General features: G+C 40.1%; 1 protein-coding gene across 1 annotated transcript in view; it reads right to left on the bottom strand.

Annotated features, from left to right (window-relative positions):
- Positions 1 to 3,910: 3,910 nt before the first annotated feature.
- Positions 3,911 to 23,775, bottom strand: part of CDKL4 (cyclin dependent kinase like 4) — a 48,542-nt gene continuing 28,677 nt past the window's right edge. Inside the window, exons 5-10 of the mRNA XM_055400701.2 lie at positions 18,471 to 18,561; positions 17,192 to 17,389; positions 15,490 to 15,572; positions 12,950 to 13,006; positions 11,089 to 11,223; positions 3,911 to 8,797 (exon numbers count right to left, since the gene is read on the bottom strand). Of these exons, the coding sequence (XP_055256676.1) occupies positions 8,696 to 8,797; positions 11,089 to 11,223; positions 12,950 to 13,006; positions 15,490 to 15,572; positions 17,192 to 17,389; positions 18,471 to 18,561 (666 nt within the window). The 3' untranslated portion in view covers positions 3,911 to 8,695. The remainder of the gene's footprint in view (positions 8,798 to 11,088; positions 11,224 to 12,949; positions 13,007 to 15,489; positions 15,573 to 17,191; positions 17,390 to 18,470; positions 18,562 to 23,775) is intronic.

The raw sequence follows: 23,775 nt of genomic DNA, 5'->3' as shown, positions 1-23,775 counted from the left end.
TTTCCTCCATAGGGTGGTTTTACGTGTTTTATGAGAAGATTATTTCCCTCTGGGAAGTAGAGCAGCGTTGACTAAGATAAATAAGAATCAAAGACAGAGGCCAATGGGTAACCGGGAAGAAGGATTTTTAGATTCCCTAGAGTATATTCTCGGAGAAGGCAATGGCAAGCCACTCCAGTACTCTTGCCTAGAAAATCCCATGGACGGAGGAGCCTGGTAGGCTGCAGTCCGTGGGGTCGCTAAGGGTCAGACACGACTGAGCGACTTCACTTTCACTTTTCACTTTCACACATTGGAGAAGGAAATGGCAACCCACTCCAGTGTTCTTGCCTGGAGAATCCCAGGGACGGGGGAGCCTGGTGGGCTTCCGTCTATGGGGTCACACAGAGTTGGACACGACTGAAGTGACTTAGCAGCAGCAGCAGCAGCAGAGTATATTCTAGGCTAAATAACATCTGACCCCCAAATTATAATCTGAAAAGATACACATAAGTGTGGTGTTCATTGGAAGGACTGATGCTAAAGCTGAAACTCCAATACTTTGGCCACCTCATGTGACGAGTTGACTCACTGAAAAAGACTCTGATGCTGGGAAAGGTTGGGGGCGGGAGGAGAAGGGGACGACAGAGAATGAGATGGTTGGATGGCATCACCGACTCAGTGGACATGAGTTTGAGTGAACTCCGGGAGTTGGTGATGGACAGGGAGGCCTGGCGTGCTGTGATTCATGGGGTCGTGGAGAGTCGGACACGACTGAGCGACTGAACTGAACTGAATACACAGAACCAACCTAAATGTCCATCAACAGACAAATGGATAAAGAATGAATACAATAAATGTGGTATTCCATACAATGGAATGTTTTGTTGTTGTTGAGTCTCTAATTCGTGTTCAACTTTCTGTGACCCCATGGACTGCAGCATGCCAGGCTTCTCTGTCCTTCACTAACTCCCAGAGTTTGCTCAAATTCATGTCCACTGAGTTGGTGATGTTATCCAACCCTCTCAGCCTCTGCTGCTCCCTTCTCCCTTGCCTTCAATCTTTCCCAGCATCAGGGTCTTTTCCAGTGAGTCAGCTCTTCACATCAGGTGGCCAAAGTATTGGAACTTCAGCTTCAGCATCAGTCCTTTCAGTGAATATTCACAAATATCCAATGAATATTCAATGAACTATTACTTCCCCATAAAAAGGATGAAATAATGCCATATGAAGCAACATGGATGGATGTAGAGATTACCATACTAAGTGGAGTAAGTCTGAAAGAAAAAGAGAAACACCATATGACATCAGTTACATGTGGAATCTAAAATATAACACAAATGAACATATCTGTGAAATAGAAAGGTTTCCCTGGTGGCTTAGCTGGTAAAGAATCCGACTGCAATGTGGGTGACCTGGGTTTTATCTCTGGGTTGGGAAGATCCACTGGAGATGGAAACTGCTACCCACTCCAGTATTCTGGCCTGGAGAATTCCATTGATTGTGTAGTCCATGGGGTTGCAAAGAGTTGGACACAACTGAGCCACTTTCATTCATTCATTCATGAAATAGAATTGAACTCACAGAGAGAACAGACTTATGGTTGCCAAAGGGGAGGGGCCTGGGGGAAGAAAGGACTGGTGGTTTGGGATTGTTCATTTGTTGGGTCTGACTCTTTTGCAATCCCATGGATTGTAGCCCACCAGGCTCCTTTGTCCATGGGATTTTCCCAGGCAAGAATACTGGAATGGGTTGCCTTTCCTTCTCCAGTGTTTGGGATTAACAGATGCAAACTATTACGTATAGAATGTATAAACAACAAGATCCTGTTGTATAGCACAGGGAACTATATTCAGTATCTTGTGAAAAAACTGTAATGAAAAAGAATATATATATACACATATACACATACATATATGTATAACTGAATCACTTAGAGGTACAGCAGAAATTAACACAACATTGTAAATCAACTATACTTCAACAAAATTAAAAAGATAACTTTATGCCTTACTTAAAGTTTGCATATAAATTGAGAACATGTTTCTCCACTAAACAGTATACAACTTAAAAACATACTGTTTCAGTTATCTATTGCTGCATAATAAATCCAACCTGGAAAGTGGTGGTTTAAAACCACTGGTTTATTATTTCTTATAGTTTGGTAGGTTGACTGGGCTCAGCTGGGCAGTTATTCTGTTTTACCTGATGCTGTCTAGGGATGCTGCTGGCTAGGGATGCTGATTTGGGGACCTTTAATTGGTGGCCTGGTGGCTCAGAGGTTAAAGCGTCTGCCTCCAATGCGGGAGACCTGGGTTCGATCCCTGGGTCGGGAAGATCCCCTGGAGAAGGAAATGGTAACCCACTCCAGTATTCTTGCTGGAGAATCCCATGGACGGAGAAGCCGAGTCCATGGGTTGCAAAGAGTCGGACACGACTGAGCGACGAAACGGAACAGAATTGGTGGCTACATTGATTTGGAAAGTCCAGGAAGGCTTCACTCACATGACTGGCTCCCTTGTTGCTCATCCAGCAGCCTCTTCCTCTCCATGTGGTATCTTATCATTTAGTTGTATCTAGCTCAAGCTTCTGGAGAAGGCGATGGCAACCCACTCCAGTACTCTTGCCTGGAAACTCCCATGGACAGAGGAGCCTGGTAGGCTGCAATCCATGGGGTCGCAGAGTCAGACACTACTGAGCAACTTCACTTTCACTTTTCACTTTCATGCATTGGAGAAGGAAATGGCAACCCACTCCAGCATTCTCGCCCGGAGGATCCCAAGGATGGAGGAGCCTGGTAGGCTGCTGTCTATGGGGTCACACAGAGTCGGACATGACTGAAGTGACTTAGCAGCAGCAGCAGCATCTCAAGCTTCTTTACAGCATGGAGGCTGGCTTCCTCAGAGAGAAATGGCAGACTTCTCTGTCTGGGGAAGAAGTTGCCAGAACTTTCAAGGGCTAAGCCCAGAAGTGGCACAGGGCATCTAAAGAAGACACAGGTCATAAGATGAGGAGAGGGAGCAAGACTTCATCTCTTGATAAGAGGAGTGGAAAGTGTCATGGTAAAATTGATGTAGGTTGAGAGAAACTGTTGCAGCTACTATTGGAAATAATTGACCACACTCTTTTCACATAAGTGCTATTAAAAATAATGAAAGCAGAAAGGTTAGTTCAGAAAAAAAGAAAAGAACTGAAGTATATTTAAATGGCTTCCCTGCTGGCTAGATGGTAAAGCGTCTGCCTGCAGTGCAGGAGACCTAGGTTCGATCCCTGGGTTGGGAAGATCTCCTGGAGAAGGAAATGGCAACCCACTCCAGTTCTCTTGACTAGAAAATTCCTCTTTTTACATAAGTGCTATTAAAAATAATGAAAGCAGAAAGGTTAGCTCAGAAAAAAATAAAAGAACTGAAGTATATTTAAATAGTGACTCATTCGTTATTTTATCAATTGTTTTTCTCTCTGATCATTAGTCTAAGTTTGGTCTTAAGCCTTTTTGTGTTTTTAAACCTACAACAGAAACTAGCTTGGGCCTGAAGATACAAGAACATCTTGCAACTTAAGTATTGTAAAGGGCCAGAGAAATATTTGAATTGAAGGAAAAAGAATCTTAGAGCCTCAAAGTAAAGTTGTAAAGATATTCTCAGAGATAAACATCAAGCCGGTCAGACTGGAAAAGTTTTTGCTAGTTTTCCATTTGTAAAAATTCCCAGCCCCAGGCAACAAAAGGAATAGTTTGCTACATCAGCTGTTCAGATATTCCAATTGATAGGAAATTAAATAACAAATTCTGGAATTAATATATGAAGATGACAGTTTTTCTCACTTAAATACAAAGTAATAGTCAACAGACTAATAGCTGAGTTGAACAAAAATTAGGAGACAGAAATAGTTCTAACTTTTATTAAAATAAGCTAAAGAACATATTCAGGTTAAGTGATTTATTCGAATATAAAGTCACCAAAGTTTTTAATCCCATTCTTAGGTTTTACAAGTATCTTAAGATAAATAAAAAAATTTTATATATATTTAACATAATACAACTAAAACTGCGGTACATTATATCTAGAAGTATAAATTGTCATTATGCTAACTATCAAATGCTAATTGAATCATAGCTATAAGTTCATGTGATTTGAAGTAGACCTGCTTTTATACAAACATGTCCTAAAATCATAAGTAGACACACAACATCTTCAAAGTAACAATAGACAGAGATACGGTCAGTGACTAGTGTTTAGGACAGAAAAGAAGAATTGTAACTTTATAAATACAAGTCAATTATATGCCTGTTAAATAGGAAAAAAAATTCTTGGCTTGATTACAAACTTTAAGGATAAGTTAAAAATAAGGTTGACTAAGTCTGTGTCCCTGTTGCTGAAATATAAAACAGATAAAATTCAGTTCTATCTGTAGAATTCCATTAAGTTATCATTTACTGAAACTACCAAAAGTTTTACTGAAGTTAGAAATGTACTGAATGTTCTTTGCCTTAATGGATATCTTAAATTAGTATTTCACAGCATATGTCATTTCCAAGCTAATTAGAGTTAGATTAAAACAGCAAAGAATGATTACTCTGCATTTCGAAAGCACACCTGTTTGATTTACATTAATTAAAAAAATCCAGTGATAATTAGCTTTAAAATTTAATTATGTTTATCAAATTGACCTCTGTTAGGTGGTTGTCTGTAAACTGCTATTCACTTGATAGAACTAGCAGTGGGTGGTGTGTGTGTAGTTGTGTGAATATGAAAGAAAGCAGGTGAGAGAGAGAAAGAGGGAGATCTCCTTGCTCCTGGCTCAATCATAAAGAGCAAAATGTATTTTGATATTGTTAAACAGTCTCCAGAAAGACTATTTTAGTGGAAGATACATCCAAGACACAAATCCCATGCGCCACAGAGAATCACAGAAGTTTAGAGCTGAAGGGGAACCTAATACATTATCTCATTTACCCACTTCCTTATTTTACGAATGAGAAAATGAAGGCAAAAGAAAGTTACATTTTGTGACAAGGCTACACAGACCTAGAACCAGTGTCCTAACTTCCAGACAAAATGGTATTTCTATTATTCTCTAAATTACCACTCTTGATGACTTTTCATCTTCTGTCAAAACAAGAATGACGTTGTTAATGATTCCAGTAGAAAACAAATACACATATATACCCAGCATACTACTTTAACTTGCGAGTGTTAATGTCTTAATGACATCTTAATGTCTTAACTATATGCATTAAAATCTATATACTTGTGATTTCGCTATTACCTTACACTAGTACCCCAATTTTCCAAGATTCTACTCTTTGTGGAATTTTAGGATCATTGTTATTTTGGCAGTATGTTTTAAATTCTAAATATATACTTATATTTTTTGGAGAATTCTGTGCCATTCAAGTTGTTCCAAAACAGGATTGGAAATTGCTGGTGGTAACAGATGACAAAGAAAGTGCCACCTTTTAAAAAAACTGTAATTCTACGGCAAGTATGAACAAGGACTTTACATGTTCGGAACTGAACATTTTTCATCTTATTAAAAAGAACATATTACTTTTCTTATGTCCTGTAGTTTGGGGAACGTGCAAGAGCACTGGCAGACAGTGAGAGAGCTCCTTAGCAGGGGGCACGCTCACTGTTCACGCCTTCACCCCTGCACTCCGCTGTTTCCCTTTACTCGGGCACCTCCCCAATCCAAAGCATTGGACAGCTGCCTCTTGAATACCACTTTCGAATGGTTCAGTCTTGTTAAAACAGTCTTTAAAAAGTGGCCCCCTCAAGGGCTTTGTGGTTGGAGCAAGTCTGAACAGCTGCATGGATATATCATCAGGACCAAAACGGGGACTAAAGACAGTCCAAGCAAAGAGGCCTACAGGGCTGATAAAGCTGGATCAGATGTCCTCTCGATGCTTTGTGTATCCTACTTTCTTCTTCCCGGAAGAAGCGGCAGCACTAAGAATAAATAAGGTCTGCATTTGTAATGTAAGGTGCCCTGAGAAAGGAAGGAAAGAAAGAAGAAGGAAAGAGAAGGAAGGGAGGAAGGAGAAAGAGAAAAAGGAAGAAAGAGAGCGACTTGGAGAGTCTCAGGTGTGTGTGTGCAAAGCGTGAGAAAACCAGGGCACCAAAAGGTCACACTGGCATGGAGGAAGGAGTCTTCAGATGGTGTCACTCACCGTCATGGTGTCATATTTGGACAGCCCTGGGAAGGAGCTCCGTAAGTAAATTAGAAAGCCTGGAAGCTGGCACAGGTGAGACAAACCCCAGGTAAGCCAGAAAGTGTGCAAGGCTGTAAAAGGAAACGCGTGCTTATAGTCATGTGGGCTTCTGCGAAGAGCAAGCCTATTTGCTGAGGAGAACTTTTACAAAAGTCATTACTTAATTTGGGCACGAGTACAGCTGTCTGCCACGCAGCTGAGAAATGCGAGGGAACCTGCAAAGTACGGAGGAGAGAAACCCGCACTCTGTAGAGTCGCACTTCGAGATGCCGCCCCTGCGCGACCCAGGCATCTGAGGTGCCCCGTGGCCTGGGCCGCCCAGGGAGAGATAAGTATGCAAATGCCTATCGGAAGATTCCTTTTCTTCAAGGTAACGTGGCTACACCGGACCATTTTCCTAAGCATACGTGGCTACACCGGACCATTTTCCTAAGCATTAGATGCTTTCGCTCTCCTCTCCCCAGTGATACCTAAATGATTTGTCTAAGGAACAGAATGGAGAGAGAGATGCTAGTTTGAATGGACTCTTAAATGTAAGCAAAAATTAAGGGAAGACAGTTAACCAACTAACCTCTGCCCCAAACTCCATTGTTGTTTGAAGCACAGTTATAAAACGGATAATGGGGTCTTACGTGGTCTTAATTTCTGCATGTAAGCTCACATTTAGGTGAGCTTGAGCAACACAAGTGGTTTGGCAATAAGAAGGCTTAAATGCTTAAAAAAAAAAAACCCACTATGGAAGCTAAAAATAAATCTTTAGTCAATATTGCTTTTATCTTTTATCCCTCATTGTTCTTGTACCTGTGGTAGCATCCTACTAAAAATGCGAAAAATCTGAGGAGACACATTCTGATAATAAGATGAAAATAAAGAAGATCCTAAGCAGGCTATATTCACACTAAGAATATTAAATGGTCAAACAAACCCACCTCAAATATCTTTAGTGAGCACAGAACTATTGTTTAGATGTCATAACTCCTTAATAAAGAGATGCACCCAAGTAACTGACGAGATTCTCTGAAAGTTCATAAAGCCATGGTTATATGTGCAGCAGACTTCTAGAGATGAACATGAGGTGGAACTGTGCTTCCTTAATAACAGTTTATGCTTGGTGTCTTAGTGTCAAATACGAAGAATTTCTGGAATTAGGTGTATTTGCAAAATTTGACAATGTTCAGGTATGCATGCCAGACCCAGAAGCAGAAAAAAGTTAATGAAATAATCTTAATATTTATTGATGAAGATGCCACTATTTTGTGCCTTTATGCCAATGATAAGACAGCCTCATGCTATTATTTTATTTTTATTTATTTTTCCTCATGCTATTATTTTACATGAGTTCCTTACTAGCAAACTAAAAGTACTTTTGAACAGTCTGTACCATTTTTAGATGTCCAGGATAAAAGGGATCTACTCTGATGCTTCAAAATTTATAATTATAAATATATATTTACACATATGTATGTATGTGTGTCAAGTTTACTCGGGAAAACGTCCCAACACAAATTCAACTCACTTATTGAGGTGTTTTGTTTGTTTGTGTCTTTTTTTGACAAGAGACACAAAATGAAGTTAACTGAATGATAATCTTCCTGCTCTCAGAAGTGTTTACAAACTTGACCTGACCATGATGCCCAGGTGTAGGGCTAGACAAGTTTATAGAGTGTATGGATGCAAATGTTTGGAAGGGAGTGTTGACAACGAGATGTTTAGAAAATACACCCAGGAGGATAGGTTTAGGTACTGAGATGGCTTAAGCAGGAGGAGAAAAGGATAAGGAACTGTGATGCACCAAAGGACAGCAGAAGGCTCAGCAGTCAGTTATCCTAGGGCGTGATGTCACAAGGATGGTAATTCCTTGCAGTTCATCCATTATTTTCTATGTAAATGTATGGCATATTCTCTAGCTAGCTTTAAAAATAGAATTGTCAATGTCTTATGAGACAGAGAATAGAGTCTGCCCTGGAATTAAGGGATAAACCTAGATGACATTTCAAGGTTCCCTTCCTACACCAATATAAAAACACAGAATAAAATACCAGGATTAACTCAACAGACCTGGTTGCAACAAGAGCGAATTAAAATGCAGAAATATAATGCCATTCCTTACACAAATAATGGCTAGGCACGCTATCTGATATTGCTCTAAGACTGTGTGTGGTCAGCTGAAGCAAGATGGTATATGTAAATCTTTTTCATAAATCAAAGGATAAGCTCACAGATTCTCAATACAAGTTGCTTCAAGAAGGGCTGCTCTGATAAAATTGAAAATCTCTCCTCCATATGTGCAGTTTCAAACGCTGTTAACATTTATAGAAAATGTTCTAAAAGATAAACTTGGCATGTAAAAAACACAGGCAGAGGAATCAGTAATGATCAGAGCAAAACAATTCTAGAAAGCATCTTAATTTTCATAAGGCTCATTTGCATCTGAAACACTGAGACTCCCTATCTCTCTGGTACAAAAATGTGTATACATATTAAATTACTTTCCTCTTGAAAGAACTAAATGTTTGGAAGATGATCAAATTTTAACTGGAGGACTTGTTTTCTTCCATCAGGTGTGGGAGAGATGTGGCTTCCTGGTATGAGAGGCAACAGTTGATTCTAACAGCAGAACAAGACAAAAATAAGAAAGTAAATTGAAAACAATTCCTATTGGTACAGTTTGATTTCAAGGTGGTAAAACAAAAGGATACATACGGTACAAAGATGTCAAAAGACATCAATTTAAAAAATTAAACAGAGTTACTTTTCCAAAAATTGTGGTTCTCTGATACTTGAAAATTAGTTTATATTATTTATCCTAGGATACTCAGGGATGTACTATGATCTATTTCAATAGAAGTCATTTCTGAGTATCTGGTCAGGGTTTAAAAGAAAACTTCCCACCAGCTATTAAACAACAAGTGCAAGAGTATACATTTTACTCATCTCAGATTTTTAACTTCAGATATTAATTTTAAAAGGATATTGGCAGAACAGCAAAGACTTAAAATCTCTTTACTGTCAACTTCAAGCAATATTTAGGCTCAAGGAGATTGTTGGTCAATCACTCAGAGATACAGAAACTTTATTTTCTGATATGGTAAGATGTCTAAGAAAAACGTGTGTGCTCAGAAAGAAAATCAAAATTTGGAAGACATCTCTGTCTTTCTCTTGGCCTTGCTCTCTAGGGCCTTCTGGTGTGCCAGGCTGCCCTGGGCCTTCTCCATCTCTGCCTGATGGAGGGAGATGGTTAGGCATGGTCTCATGGGGGGCGCTCTGGAAGGGCTGACCCACAAGATGGACAGGCTGCAGCTGGCTAGGACAGAGAACATGACATCATCTTTGTAAATGAAATTCTCTAGATGCATGCTGCTCCTGGTGTTTCTTTTCCTTCTGTTGTCCTGTGTCTCTGGGAAGGCCTCCTGTAAAGTCCCTAATTGATATCAGCTGAGTTAAGAAGTATTAAAGAAAGGGTAGCACAGCTGTGAATGGGAGCTGTCAAGGAACAGCAGCATCCCCACCCACCTGGGGGCGAGCGCAGTGGAAAGTGGCTCAGGGGCCAAGAGGCAGGGTGGAGCCATGCCCATCCCCTCTCCCAGGACAAAGGTCCAGGAGCTGGTGAGATGTTTTTGAGGGGACAGTGTTTTTACACACAGTTCACACTGTATTTCACATTTGAACAAACCCTAATTTTTTGGTTAAGTAAACTGCAATGGGCTTGAACTTGCAAACAGGTAACTTGAACAGTTAAAGGTCCTATGCAATAAAAATTTGGATTTTTATATTGGATAAAGATTTGGGATACACAGACATCATCTTAACATTTCATCTTACTGATCAGTTTGACCCTTCTCTCCCCAAAAACTTCTATTTTAACTATTGAAAGAGACCACTTTCTTCCTTCATGGCAAAAATGCTAATTGGAAGATAGGTGAACAGAAAAGTAGATCAGAGGTGGAGAATTAAGCAAATGCAAAATGTGATGGTTGTCAGTTTTCTGAGAAATGGAAACTTATCATCTTGACTTATCAATAGGTGATGTTTACCTACTTACTGGGCTTCCCTGGTGATTCAGATGGTAAAGAATCTGTCTGCAATGCAGGAGACCCGGGTTCAATCCCTGGGTTGGGAAGATCCCTAGGAGAAGGGAGTGGCTGCCCACTATTTATTTGAATACTATTTATTAAGTACCTTCGATGTGACAGATATTGTTTTAGGTGCTGGGGATGCAGGTGAGGGGGAAAAGAAATCTAAACCTAAAGAAACCTACTTCCATGGAGTTTATGTTTCCACTTCAAAGTTGTCTGAAAGCAAGTAAATGGTAGTTGCCTAATAAGCCATAGAATTAACATCTATCTTTATATTCACCATATTAATCTATAATATTGGCACATTTTAGGACAGGATTGGTTCTCAGATGTCTGAGTTTCATCTTTTTGTATCTGTCCAGATCTTGTCTTTGGCTTCCAGGAAAAGCCTAGGAAAGGCAGACTAAGGTGCCTGCCATGGGTGAAAGAACAGAAAAGTCAAGTTTCTTATTGCACACGTGGAGGCTACAGAAAGGTACACGGATTCTTCCATAATGCCCGTTAAACTCAGTTCAGCTGTAATCAGGGCTTAGTTGTATGAAACTGTTGTGTTTTGCGTACATGACTTGGTGGGGAGGATATCCAATCAGTGTAACAAAAGAACTGTGCAATAACTTTAAGTATACTTGGAATAAGATTTTGCGGCAATCTGGAAACTTTCAGTTTTATGGTTTTATTGCATCAATCACAATTTCTATTAGACAAACAAATACAACGAAACCAGTGCAAAGAAAAGATCTTGGTGCCCGCCTAGTCTCACTTTGAAGGGTAGAGAAGGAAAATAATCATTTTTATAGCACTTTAACTTTGGAACCGAGGTACCTGCTGACGCCTTCTGTTTCTTCCTTCATTACGTGCTTTTCTTTTAATTTGATCCTCTTGAAAAGAATCAAAGTAGGGGCTCTCCAGGAGTTGGGCACAGGTTAATCTGTCATCTGGATTCATCTTCAGACACTCCTTTGGAAGACGGGAAGAGCAAAGAAGATATTAAAAAGAGGAGCCTGTTTTGTTACTGTACGCTAAAACTCTGAGTCATAACTTGGTAGAGCAAACACAAGTTTAGAAAATCTTCGAGTTTGTATAGTATCCAGAACTTGAAACTTGTTAATAACTAGAATTGCTCTTCTTGTGCCAATTCAACATCTTTTGAGGGCAGACTTGATGCACAGTCAATGTTTCGAAGGGAGTAAATGTAGGTCAGGTGTGTGTCACTTGTAAAGCAAATAGTTTGTAGGACTTCACAAAATGTGGTCCCTAGGCCAGCTACATCAGCATCACCTGGAAATTGCTAGAAATACAAATTTCTTGGTCCAACCCCAAATCTACTGAATCAAATGCCCTGGGGGTAGGGCCAAGCAATCTGTGGGCTTTTTTTTTTTAATAATCTGTGTTTAACAAGCCAACAAAGTTGGGGAATTAGACTTCCAGGACAGGATCTGCAGAATGCTGGGTTAGAGCAGGTCAGAGCAGTGAGAGATAGAAAGCAGGTGAGGTCCCGTGGAGCAGTGGTAAGGGCAATCTAAGAGTTCAGAGGCGTGGGGCTCCTGGTCTCAGGAGGACTCAGACTGAAGGAACCCAGTACTCTGGATAGAACCTGGGCAGTGGCCAGCATGAGCACAAAGGCTGGTTTACACAGTTGACTCTAGGTCACTCTGATGGCTCTACTTCCTAGATCAGAAGAGTTTCAAACTGTGGTGTTCATTGTAATTACCTAGGGAGAGGCTTAAAGATATAAACTCCAAGGTCCTATTCATAGAGATTCTGCTTCTGTAAATCTGAGCTTATTTACTGGAATGTGTATTTTTAAATAGCTCATTCTGATGAGTAGTCATTCTGATGAGTGGTATGGAAGCCATTGCTATAAATATGACTTAATTGGTTGTTAAAGATAGATACTCATACTAGTATCTCCATCCCTGCCCCATTAAAGGCTTTCAGTATCCATTGTGAATGGAAGAGTCATACTTTCTAGCATGGTCTCAGCTGGTCAAGCAAGAATGGCAGACGGGTTATAGATGAGCTTCTTCTGCTTTTTTATTAGAACTTGTTCTTTGTTTGACCCTGGAACAGGGGCTATATTCGGTGTTGACATGGTTCTGATTTTGCCTGATCTTCTACTGACTTATTTAAAAAGCAATTTAGAATTTTAGTGAACCCAGTGTATCTAAAAGGTTATCAGTTCAACATGTAATATTTTTAAAATTATTAATGAAATATTTTATATTCTTTTAAAAAGTAATTCACATAGAAATATAGAACATCTCAATTCTAATCAGCCATAGTTCAACTGCTCAGTAGTAACATATGGCTAGTGGCCACCCTATTGGAAAGAATAGTTCTTGATCATCCAACTTAAAAGGAATACATTCATCCTCATAAATTTCCATAGTCTGAAATACACTGAATTGTCAAATTTCCTAATGAATGCAAAAGAAGCATGGTGTTCATCACAGCTGTAATCATTCTCTTTCATCTTCTACTAATTTTAAAGGATATGTTGGAAAGATTTAGTGTTTAAACCACTAATGTTCCTCTAATTGTAATTATTTTACAGTTCTTTAACAGTCTCAATGACCACATTTTTACACTGGCTTTATTTGACCTACTGTCCACCCGTCCCAGAGTTACCAGCTTCAGGTCATTATGATTGCAGTCAGTATGGTTATAATTGATTCTTAGGTACCTTCATGAAATTCAAAGCCACAGGATGAACATCTGAGAACTTTTCTTCGAGAGTTTCCTAAAAAACAGAGTAAAGCATTTCAATGTTATGTAACAACAAAGTAACAGATATTTAAAATATATTAGTATTAAGAATACTTTGGAGAAAGCCCCTTAGTAGGTTATATAATTCCTTTCAAAGATTTTTTGAAATCGTATTTTTACATGATTTTACAATATAGTGTAATAAAAAAGCTGAAGTTATTTTCTTAATTTTACAATGTCTTGCAATTGGTGTTAGGTAAATGTTCATTCTAAATGTCCCCTTCAGTACCATAATATCTACTTATAGGGATCCCCAATCTACTTATAGGGGTGCTTTGAACATTAATGAAAATACACCGAATTGCTTGAATAAGAGCACTACAGAAAGCAAAGGAACAATGAACACAAAATTCAAATAGTAAGCAAGGAAGAGAATGGGACTGAGGAAGAGTACATGGGGAGGGGGAAGCTTCCTTAATGGCACCATTCTTCCTTAACTGGGCAGCAGGTACATGTGAATTTGTTGTCTTTTAGTCATTTTTTTTTGTGGCTGTGCTTGGTCTTCATTGCTTTGTGAGGGCTTTCTCTAGTTGCAGCAAGTGGGGGCTACTCTTTGTTGCAGCGCCCGGGCTTCTCATTGCGGTGGCTTCTCTTATTGTGGAGCATAGGCTCTAGGCACACAGGCTCAGTAGTTGAGGCTCGTGGGCTCCAGAGTGCGGGCTCAGTAGTTGTGGCGCTCTGGCTTACTTGCCCAGAGGCATGTGGCATCTCCCCAGACCAGGGACTGAACCCATGTCTCCTGCATTGGCATGCAGATTCTTATTCACTGCACCACCAGGCAACTACTGTATTTTAGTCTTTAAACTAAACATGTTTTATGAATATTATTTTTAATTCAACTTCTATACTTGTAATTCAACATTTAACCTTTCATTATATGTGTTAAGAGTCTTAACAAACAGAATTAAAAAGTCCAGTATATAAATCAAGGTATTACATGAAATAAACTTAAGATGAACAGGTGTTTAGAGAAGACAGGACCATTTGAACTCCGTGGTTCACAGGTGCCATAAATCATGACCTGGCTTAACAGATTCTCCCTTCCTCCACATCACTCTGTCTTCAACACATCGGGAATAGGGCACAAGCCTCCCCTGATGGTCCTTTCATTGTATAGGCAGAATAAAACTGGGTTAAAACTCAACATTTAAAAAACTAAGATCATAGCAACCAGTTCTATCACTTCATGGCAATAGATGGGAAAGAAAGTGGAAGCAGTGACAGATTTTATTTTCTTGGGCTCCAAAATCACTGCAGATGGTGACTGTAGCCATGAAATGAAAAGATGCTTGCTCCTTGGAAGAAAAGCTTTGACAAACCTAGACAGCATATTAAAAAAGCAGAGACATCACTTGGCCAACCAAGGTCCATATAGTTAATGCTATGGCTTTTCCAGTAGTCATGTACAGATGTGAGAGCTGGACCATGAAGAAGGCTGAGTGCCAAAGAATTGATGCTTTCAAACTGTGATGCTGGAGAAGACTCTTGAGAGTCCCTTGGACAGCAAGGAGATCCAACCAGTCAATCCTAAAGGAGATCAGCTCTGAATATTCACTGGAAGAACTAATGTTGAAGATGAAGCTCCAATACTTTGGCCACCTGATGCAAAGAGTTGACTCACTGGAAAAGACCCTGATGCTGGGAAAGACAGAGGGCGGGAGGAACAGGGGACGACAGAGGATGAGATGGTTGGATGGCATCATTGACTCAATGGACATGAGTTTGAGCAAACTCTGGGAGACAGTGAAGGACAGGGAAGCCCAACATCCTGCAGTCCATGGGATTGCAAAGAGTCGGACATGAAACTTAGCAACAACAACAGACCACATGAAGTTTTAAAGTTCACAGCCCAAACTCAGGTAACGCAGGTAAAAAATCAATGACTACAGAGAGTAAGAAGGTTGGGTAGTCATTGACAGATTCCCAAAGAAAGGCAAAGGCCACAGCGAGGATGCAGAGGTGATCGCTGGGGCTTGCGGATTTGATTTCAATACAGTAAAGATCATTTTGTGGAATGACCTTCCATGTGAAAAGACATGTTGTAAAAAGATGGTGTGTATTGATTTGAGGTTCCAGAAGCTGAAAAAAAAATAGAGAATGCATTTGCTTTTCAAAATAAATATAACTACAGTAAGTACTTTTTATGAGAAAATAATTATTTTATAATTATTTCAGGGAAAGGTACCTGAGTGTTTTGATTAAAAGGATCACCATATTTATGAAGGAAAGAAATATGCTTTCACTTCACATTTAAAATTAAATCTTTGGATAGGGCAGGAAAACTTTTAAAGCCTTCTCCTGGTTCATTATATGTAGTTTTTACATGGTTTATTTGACCTGTGCCAGTGTGTCATAAGGGGAACAGGAGTCCAAAGCATAAATATTAAAAGAGAAACAACCACCCCTTTAAAGAAAGTAGCAACACAAAGAGCAAAACACCAAAATCGAGCAGTTTACCATATCTTCTGGTTCAGGAATACTGATGCCATGGAAAAACTGGTTACTTTTAAAGATAGATTGATGTCTTGGGATTAGCTTTCCTGTAAAATACAAACCACATAACTCACGATTAAGTTAGTTAAAAACAGCATCATGCTTCAACAGTTAATTTTCGAGGTCCAGATGTAAAAGAAATACTGAGCCTGATCATTCCCTCTAGATTTGGGAGAAACTGGTCCCCGAAGAAACTATGCCTCCTCAGGTAAGATCAGTGCTGCCAGCTCTCTTTGCCACATGTGGCTCGCACTGTCATTTGTGCGTGTCTGCTCAGTTACTTTAGTCGTGTCTGACTTTTTGTGACCCTGTGGACTGTAGCCCACTAGGCTCCTCCGTCCATGTGATTCTCCAGGCAAGAATACTGGAGTGGGTTGCCACGCCCTCCTCCAGGGGATCTTTCCGACCCAGGGATCGAACCTACATCTCCTGCACTGCAGGTGGATTCCTTACCCACTGAACCACATAAAAGCTCCAGTCTGTCATTTAGCTGCCATCAAAGGAGGAGGTAAGCAAGTGGTGTGGACAGCTTTACACATATGATCTCATTTAATCTTATAACTATCTCATGATGGTTGCAATTTTTTCATCTCTACAGTCCCAGTGAGAGAATGAGGCTCAGAGGTTTGATAACCTGTGTCAAGTCACACAGTCATTAGGTGACGGACTTGAGATTCAAACTCAGATCTGTCTAATATCTGCCTAATGTAAATTTCTACAATCCTTATAGGAAATCAGTTATACAGCATACGCTTAAGGTGTGGCCTGTAGTGAAACACTACTCCACATCTTCCAGGCTTCAGAATTCTCCAGAAGAAGGTATGGGAACCACACAGGGAAGCACACAGGGATAGCAGTAGTTCCCTTGCCTGGCAGCCCTGCTGCCAGGAGAGCCTACAGGAAGCGATCACTAAATACCCATCTTGTGTGTGGCTTGCCACTTCGTTCACATCCAGGCTGTGTTCTCTTCCAACCAGATGGAAAGGGACAAGCGCTGAGGACACTGACACGGGATGAAAGTGTGCACTGGAGCCCATTCTTATTCTTCAATTATTAATAACTAGTTGTATGACTTCAGGTCATTCATGCAAGCTCCTAGAGCCTCAGTTTCCTCATTTGTGAAAATAGGCACAATGAAAAATGTTATAATGTTCTTAATGGATTTTTATTAAGACTGAAAGAGATGGTGTGTGTGAGAGCAATTTGTCAATCTTAAGTATAAAGGAGCGGAGTTGAGAGCTGCAATAGAAGCTTTACTGCCTGGAAGACCTAAAATATTTACCATTTGGCCTGTACAGAAAAAGTTTGCTGACCCCTGTGCTAGAGGAAAGGGGAAACAAAGCAGAAACTGCATTTGATTAAGTGTCTTCAGAGTAAGCTCTGTGCAGCCGACTCACACCCTTAGTCCCATCTTAGCCTGATAAGGAAAGTAAATGTATAGTTTATTCCACAGCTAATTGACTTGACTTGGAAAGGCATCTGAAAACTCCTCACTGAGAAGAGTTAGGGCTCCACACATAGAGAAAAGGGTTGGGCTTTGGCTACAATCCAGAAGAGCCGCCCTCAGTAGCACTTTGGAGACAACAGAAAGCTCTTGTTCATTATAATGACATACTACCACTACTACAAGTTAGCAACTCTGTAAGCCATAAAATGTAACTTATACCCAATGTTCTGATTATCAGATAAAGTTGGTCCACATCTGATTTTCCAGGCCAGAGTGGCTGGCCTGTCAGCAGCTCTGCAAAAACGCAACCAGTAGCCCATATGTCGACTGAAGAACCATACTGGGTATCCCCTACAAGAAGTTCGGGAGCTCGGTACCATCTCGTAGCGACATAGTCAGTGTAGGCATCTCCTGGAACTGCAAATGCATCAAGAGGAGGTCAGGCTCTCTGAATAGATCAGCGTCAATAATTCTCAGAAGCCACGCTTCTCCTAACAGTTCACGCAGTGATGCACTAACCTAGGGAACTGTTACACTGTGTACTCAGAGAGTAAATTCACCTTCCACACTATTAATATAAAATAGACAAGCAACAAGGATACACTGTGTAGTACAGGAGATTGTAACCATTATCTTGTAATAAGCTATCAATATAATGGAGTGTAATCTGTAAAAACACTGAATCACTATACTGTACACCTGAAATTAACATAACACTATAAATCAACTAAACTTCATTTTTAAAAAATTCAACTTCCAAAGGTACCTTAGCTATTTAACATCTATGTAATCCCAAAGAGAGAGGACCAGGGTGAGGGCATAGGGAGAATTTCTGTAGTGTGGCTTCAAGAATAAACCAGCTTCCCTGTGCACTGTCAGGGCGCCTGTGTCGGAATCAACAAACTGCCTATGTGCACACCCACCTTGCAATGTGTCTGTTGTTAATACATGTTTCCGCTTGCTGCTCAGTTTTAGATTCAGGGGGAGATCATACCTGTCCCCCTTTTCCTTCGGTTCCTCTCTCTCTGGGATGACGTCTTTGTTTCTCAGCACTGTCTCTGAATCCTCTCTGTGGTTTACAGTTTGCTCTCCCAGTCTCATCAGCTCCATGAAGATTTTCCCAACCACTCTAGATCACGTTAGTATCTCCCTCCAGGGAACCATCTGCCTCTTCACTTTAGTGCTTTATTGCCAATCATCTTGTGTTAGTCTTTTGTTTCTTTTACTTCAGATTATAAGTGCATGAAGACCAGAAATGCATCTTTTAGTTCTCTTCCTTTCCTACAGGCACAGCACATAAATGTGACATCCAATCAACTATAGTTGATTGGATGGAGCTGAAGTATGAACTAATGTACTGACTGAAAAATTAAAGTGCAATTTCCCTTTCTGAATAATAACACTATAACAATTAGCATAATACAATATCTAAAGTAAGAAATTATATCATTTCATAATCATCTGTATTGTATAACTTAGTAAAAAACTTGCTACTTACTCAGAATTCGTGCAAACCCAAAGTCACAGATCTTGATTATTCCTTGCTTAGTTATTAGAATATTTTCAGGTTTTACATCTCTGTGAATACACTGTAAGAAAATATTTAATTATTTCCCTGAGTCATCAAAACAAAAAAGCATAATAAACATTAACTATTAGTTTCAATGATAAACACAGCCTGTGAGATAAACACAAATATGGTTTTCCTTCTTTTTTTCTAAAACCTTAAATTGGCAATTTTTCATTTGTAAATCTTGTCATAACAAAAAAGTTGCTATACTAGGGAAAAAATTAAAATAATTATTGGATGGGAAAACTGAAAAAATTTTTTGAGAAGGGAGTATCATCCAACAAAGGTCCGTCTAGTCAAGGCTATGGTTTTTTCCGTGGTCATGTATGGATGTGAGAGTTGGACTGTGAAGAAAGCTGATCGCCGAAGAATTGATGCTTTTGAACTGTGGTGTTGGAAAAGACTCTTGAGAGTCCCTTATACTGCAAGGAGATCCAACCAGTCCATTCTAAAGGAGATCAATCCTGGATGTTCATTGGAGGGACTGATGCTAAAGCTGAAACTCCAATACTTTGGCCACCTCATGCGACGAGTTGACTCACTGGAAAAGACTCTGATGCTGGGAAAGGTTGGGGGCGGGAGGAGAAAGGGACGACAGAGAATGAGATGGCTGGATGGCATCACCGACTCTGTGGACATGAGTTTGAGTGAACTCTGGGAGTTGGTGATGGACAGGGAGGCCTGGTGTGCTGTAGTTCATGGGGTCGCGGAGAGTCGGACACGACTGAGCGACTGAACTGAACTGAACTGAAGAGAAGCTACAAATAAAGAAGAACAGATGGAGTACTGAAGAAAGAAAAAGAGAGTAAGAATCACAGGAATAGTAAGAACCAGAGCACGGAGAACAGCAGACACTTTGACTTACAGCATTCACTTTCTCCCATGCAGAGCTGCACTCACGTGTAAACTCGGTAACGCCTCTTGCAATCAACTTATTTTCCACCAAAGAACAAGAAACTTGTAAGTCATGGGCATCAAAACATTTTAATAAACTTGGGCTTCATACACAGCTTTCAGCAAACATTGCTTAAACTGGGTTATGGTGGCTGATGTACAATCTCATTTTTACAGACTCACAAGCCAGTAGGAAGAGGTATCCATGGCATTTTAAACCTGATCCTTAATTCTAAGAACCATCTCCAGAAACTTCCCTGCCAGAAGCTACCTCTTTACATAAGCCTGAATGGACATCTGAGAAGGTTGTTCTTTGAGCCTTATGGACGGACACTCATAATCAGAGAGGGGAGAAACCTCCTTGACAACTAGGATGCTGATATCAACAAGACAATAATGGATGTTATAGCCAGATACACTCACATTTTGGAAGTCACTGTAATTTTGCCATTTTGATATAGAGTTTTTTTTTTTGGCCATACTGCATGGCTTGTAGGATCCTAGTTCACCAACCAGGGATTCAACCGGGGACCACGGCAGTGAAAACACTGAGTTTTAAACACTGGACTGCCAGGAAATTCCCAGACATGAAGTTATTTTTCTCTAATTGATACATCAAATATATAAAAGTTGATAATGACGTTAAAGAGTCACTTCAGTTACCTCACTCTAGCCATATTACAGGGTAAAAAAAGAACAAAATGAGTAGGTATTTTCTTAAACCCAGTGCTTCTCAAAATTTAATGTGTACACGAATCTCTTGGAGATCTTGTTAAATATGCAGATTCTGACTCAGTAGATCTGGAATGAGTCTGAGAGTCTGAATTTCTAATGAGCTCTCCGGACACCTTCACCAACCACACTGAGTAGCAAGGCCTTAACCCCTTACTGCCGGGACCTTGGCTGGGATCACCACTCTGGAGATGAAAGACAGCCACGGTCACCACTGTCAATCTTCACAACACCATGGGCGGGACTGCCTTTCCTATTTGAGAGTATCATGAGGGTTCCTTTAAAATAATGAGGGTATAAAGGTTTTAGATGTAGTATTGTAACAGCTTATATATGAGTTAGATTTTTTCCCTTTGCATGTGTTTCAGCTAATAGGTTTATTTAAAAAAGATACACAAAGGCTTACCATAGTGTAAGAAAAATGGGGTAACCAGAGTTCAGAAGTAATTTTCTTGTCAGAGAAAGAAAGTTTGTCTGAAAAATTATCCATTTTTAATAAAGGTCATGGGTTATAAGCGGGAGATTTTCAATATTTCAAAGTTTAAGGTACAGAACGTGTTGTTCCAAGCAGAGGAACGGTGGCAGTTGCACAGAGCTACAGTAACATTTGGGTTCACTCTGAACAGTAAGTCATAATCAGGTGGGTAAGTTGATTGATGGACTCTTTCATTCATACATCCCTCCAGTTACTCCATGAATGTTTCCTGAGCACCTTTTATATCAAAATATCCAGACCAGGCATTAAAGAGATACATACAAGGATAAATCAGCCACAGAGACTGCATTCAAGCTTATAATCTGATTATACAGGGATAATACACAAATAGCTATGGTAAATAGAATTTTTAAAAAATCATTTTAATTACCCATAAAACTCCAGCAGCAAACTTAGGTGAACTTGAGTAACTCTCAGAGCATGGTGGAAAGCAACAAAGATGTGGATTCAATTCTGCATCATCTTCAGTAATTATTTGAAAGCACAATTTGCATCATGAAAAATATTTATCTTGTGAGCAATATATCTCTATATTCTATATACTTTATCAATAAAAAGTCAAAATTTCTGACTTACCCTAACAACAACAAAAACCTCACTTTCTTTTTTTAAATAATTTTATTTACTTTTGGCTGCACTGGGTCTTCATTGCTACCCTGGGCTTTTTCTCTAGCTGTGGTGAGCAGGGCCTACTCTCTAGCTGCAGTGTGCGGGCTTCTCATTATGGTGCCTTCTCTAGTTGGGGAGCACAGGCTCTAGGGCTTGTAGGCTCAGTAGCTGTGGCTCCTGGCTCTTGAGCACAGGCTCAATAGTTATGGCACATGGGCTCAGTTGCTCCTTGGCATGTGGGATCTTCCCAGATCAGGGATCGAACCATGTCTTCTGCACTGGCAGGTAGATTCTTTAACCACTGAGCCACCAGGGAAACCCTTCGCCGACTTTCTTTTTAACACTAAGGGAAGCTTTCCTTAAGTACTGAAAATTAGTTGTTGATTGTGTACTCTTTTTCAGCAATCCTAGATTATGAGGATAGATACTCTGCTCTTGGCATCAAAACTGACCATATGGTAGTCTGCATCCTTGCCTCAACACTGCCTCTAGGTAGGCACCAATGCAAAATTCTATTTATTTTTTTAAAAAAACTATCATTATAGCAAAAGCACCCAAGCTTACTTAAAGAAGCTCCCGCTGGCCTAAGATGGGACAACCTGAACATCAGAGAGAACAATGATCGCAAAGGATTGAAACACATAACATACAGAAAATCATAATGATGCCCTCCACCTCCCCCAAACCCTTCACTCTTGGAGGTTGCTTGGAGACACTCTTGGAGACCAGTTCACTGTGAGTATTGACATCTAAAAGGAATTATCTTACTGTACGTTATAGTAACCATCCAGTTCAGTCGTGTCCAACTCTTTGCGACCCCACGAATCACAGCATGCCAAGCCTCCCTGTCCATCACCAACTCCCGGAGTTCACTCAAGCTCGTGTCCATCGAGTTGGTGATGCCATCCAGCCATCTCATTGTCCCCTTCTCCTCCTGCCCCCAATCCCTCCCAGCATCAGAGTCTTTTCCAGTGAGTCAACTCATCGCATGAGGTGGCCAAAGTATTGGAGTTTCAGCTTTAGGATCAGTCCTTCCAGTGAATGTCCAGGATTGATCTCCTTTAGGATGGACTGGTTGGATCTCCTGGCAGTCCAAGGGACTCTAGAGAGTCTTCTCCAGCACCACAGTTCAAAAAGCATCAATTCTTCAGCGATCAGCTTTCTTCACAGTCCAACTCTCACATCCATACATGACCACTGGAAAAACCATAGCCTTGACTAGATGGACCTTTGTTGGCAAAGTAATATCTCTGCTTTTTAATATGCTGTCTAGGTTGGTCATAACTTTCCTTCCAAGGAGTAAGCGTCTTTTAATTTCATGGCTGCAATCAGCATCCCCAGTGATTCTGGAGCCCAGAAAAATAAAGTCTGACACTGTTTCCACTGTTTCCCCATCTATTTCCCATGAAGTGATGGGACCAGATCCCATGATCTTAGTTTTCTGAATGTTGAGCTTTAAGCCAACTTTTTCACTCTCCTCTTTCACTTTCATCAAGAGGCTTTTTAGTTCCTCTTCACTTTCTGCCATAAGGGTGGTATCATCTGCATATCTGAGGTTATTGATATTTCTCCCAGCAATCTTGACTCTAGCTTGTGCTTCTTCCAGCCCAGCGTTTCTCATGATGTCCTCTGCCTATAAGTTAAATAAGGAGGGTGACAATATACAACCTTGATGTTATCCTTTTCCTATTTGGAACCAGTCTGTTGTTCCATGTCCAGTTCTAACTGTTGATTCCTGACCTGCATATAGGTTTCTCAAGAGGCAGGTCAGGTGGTCTGGTATTCCCATCTCTTTCAGAATTTTCCATAGTTTATTGTGATCCACACAGTCAAAGGCTTTGGCATAGTCAATGAAGCAGAAATAGATGTTTTTCTGGAACTCTCTTGCTTTTTCGATGATCCAGAGGATGTTGGCAATTTTATCTCTGGTTTCTCTGCCTTTTCTAAAACCAGCTTGAACATCTGGAAGTTCACGGTTATAGTAACCAGAGTCCATGGTAAATTCTTCTCCATAGAATTCCAATTAATAAATGCAAAGGAATATTAGAATTAGAAAATTGCCACCTTTTAACCTTAATGAAATACTGGAGAGAGGTAATAATGATCTCTAAATGCTAAAACTAAAAAAAAGATTGACAGCGAAAGTTGAACCCACTAATCTATTTTAAGACAATAAAAAGTGGGAAAGACAGCCAGACATTATATATGCCTCAGGTTGCTGACACAATAAGAAGTGTATCGTATTATATGTAAAGTCTTCCTGTCTAAAAAGACTGAACCTGAGTGTGACAAGCCTCTAGATATAAACACCAATTTACAGTAAACACAGACAAAAGAGCAAGTTAAATAACACATAGGAAGCAACCAGCCAAAAGGATTTTATAACACAGGAGAAGCCAAAGCATGGTTCTAGGACTGCAAGCTTCAGTATCAATCAGTAAACTGTTAGAACTGCAAATTCTCAGGTTTTATCCCAGACCTACGGAATCACAAATTCTGGAG

The sequence above is a fragment of the Moschus berezovskii genome, chromosome 11 (assembly GCF_049115385.1).
Source record: "Moschus berezovskii isolate FMDL1 chromosome 11, NW_MosBer_1.0, whole genome shotgun sequence".
Classification (NCBI taxonomy): domain Eukaryota; kingdom Metazoa; phylum Chordata; class Mammalia; order Artiodactyla; family Moschidae; genus Moschus; species Moschus berezovskii.
This window is presented reverse-complemented; position numbering and strand designations above follow the sequence as displayed.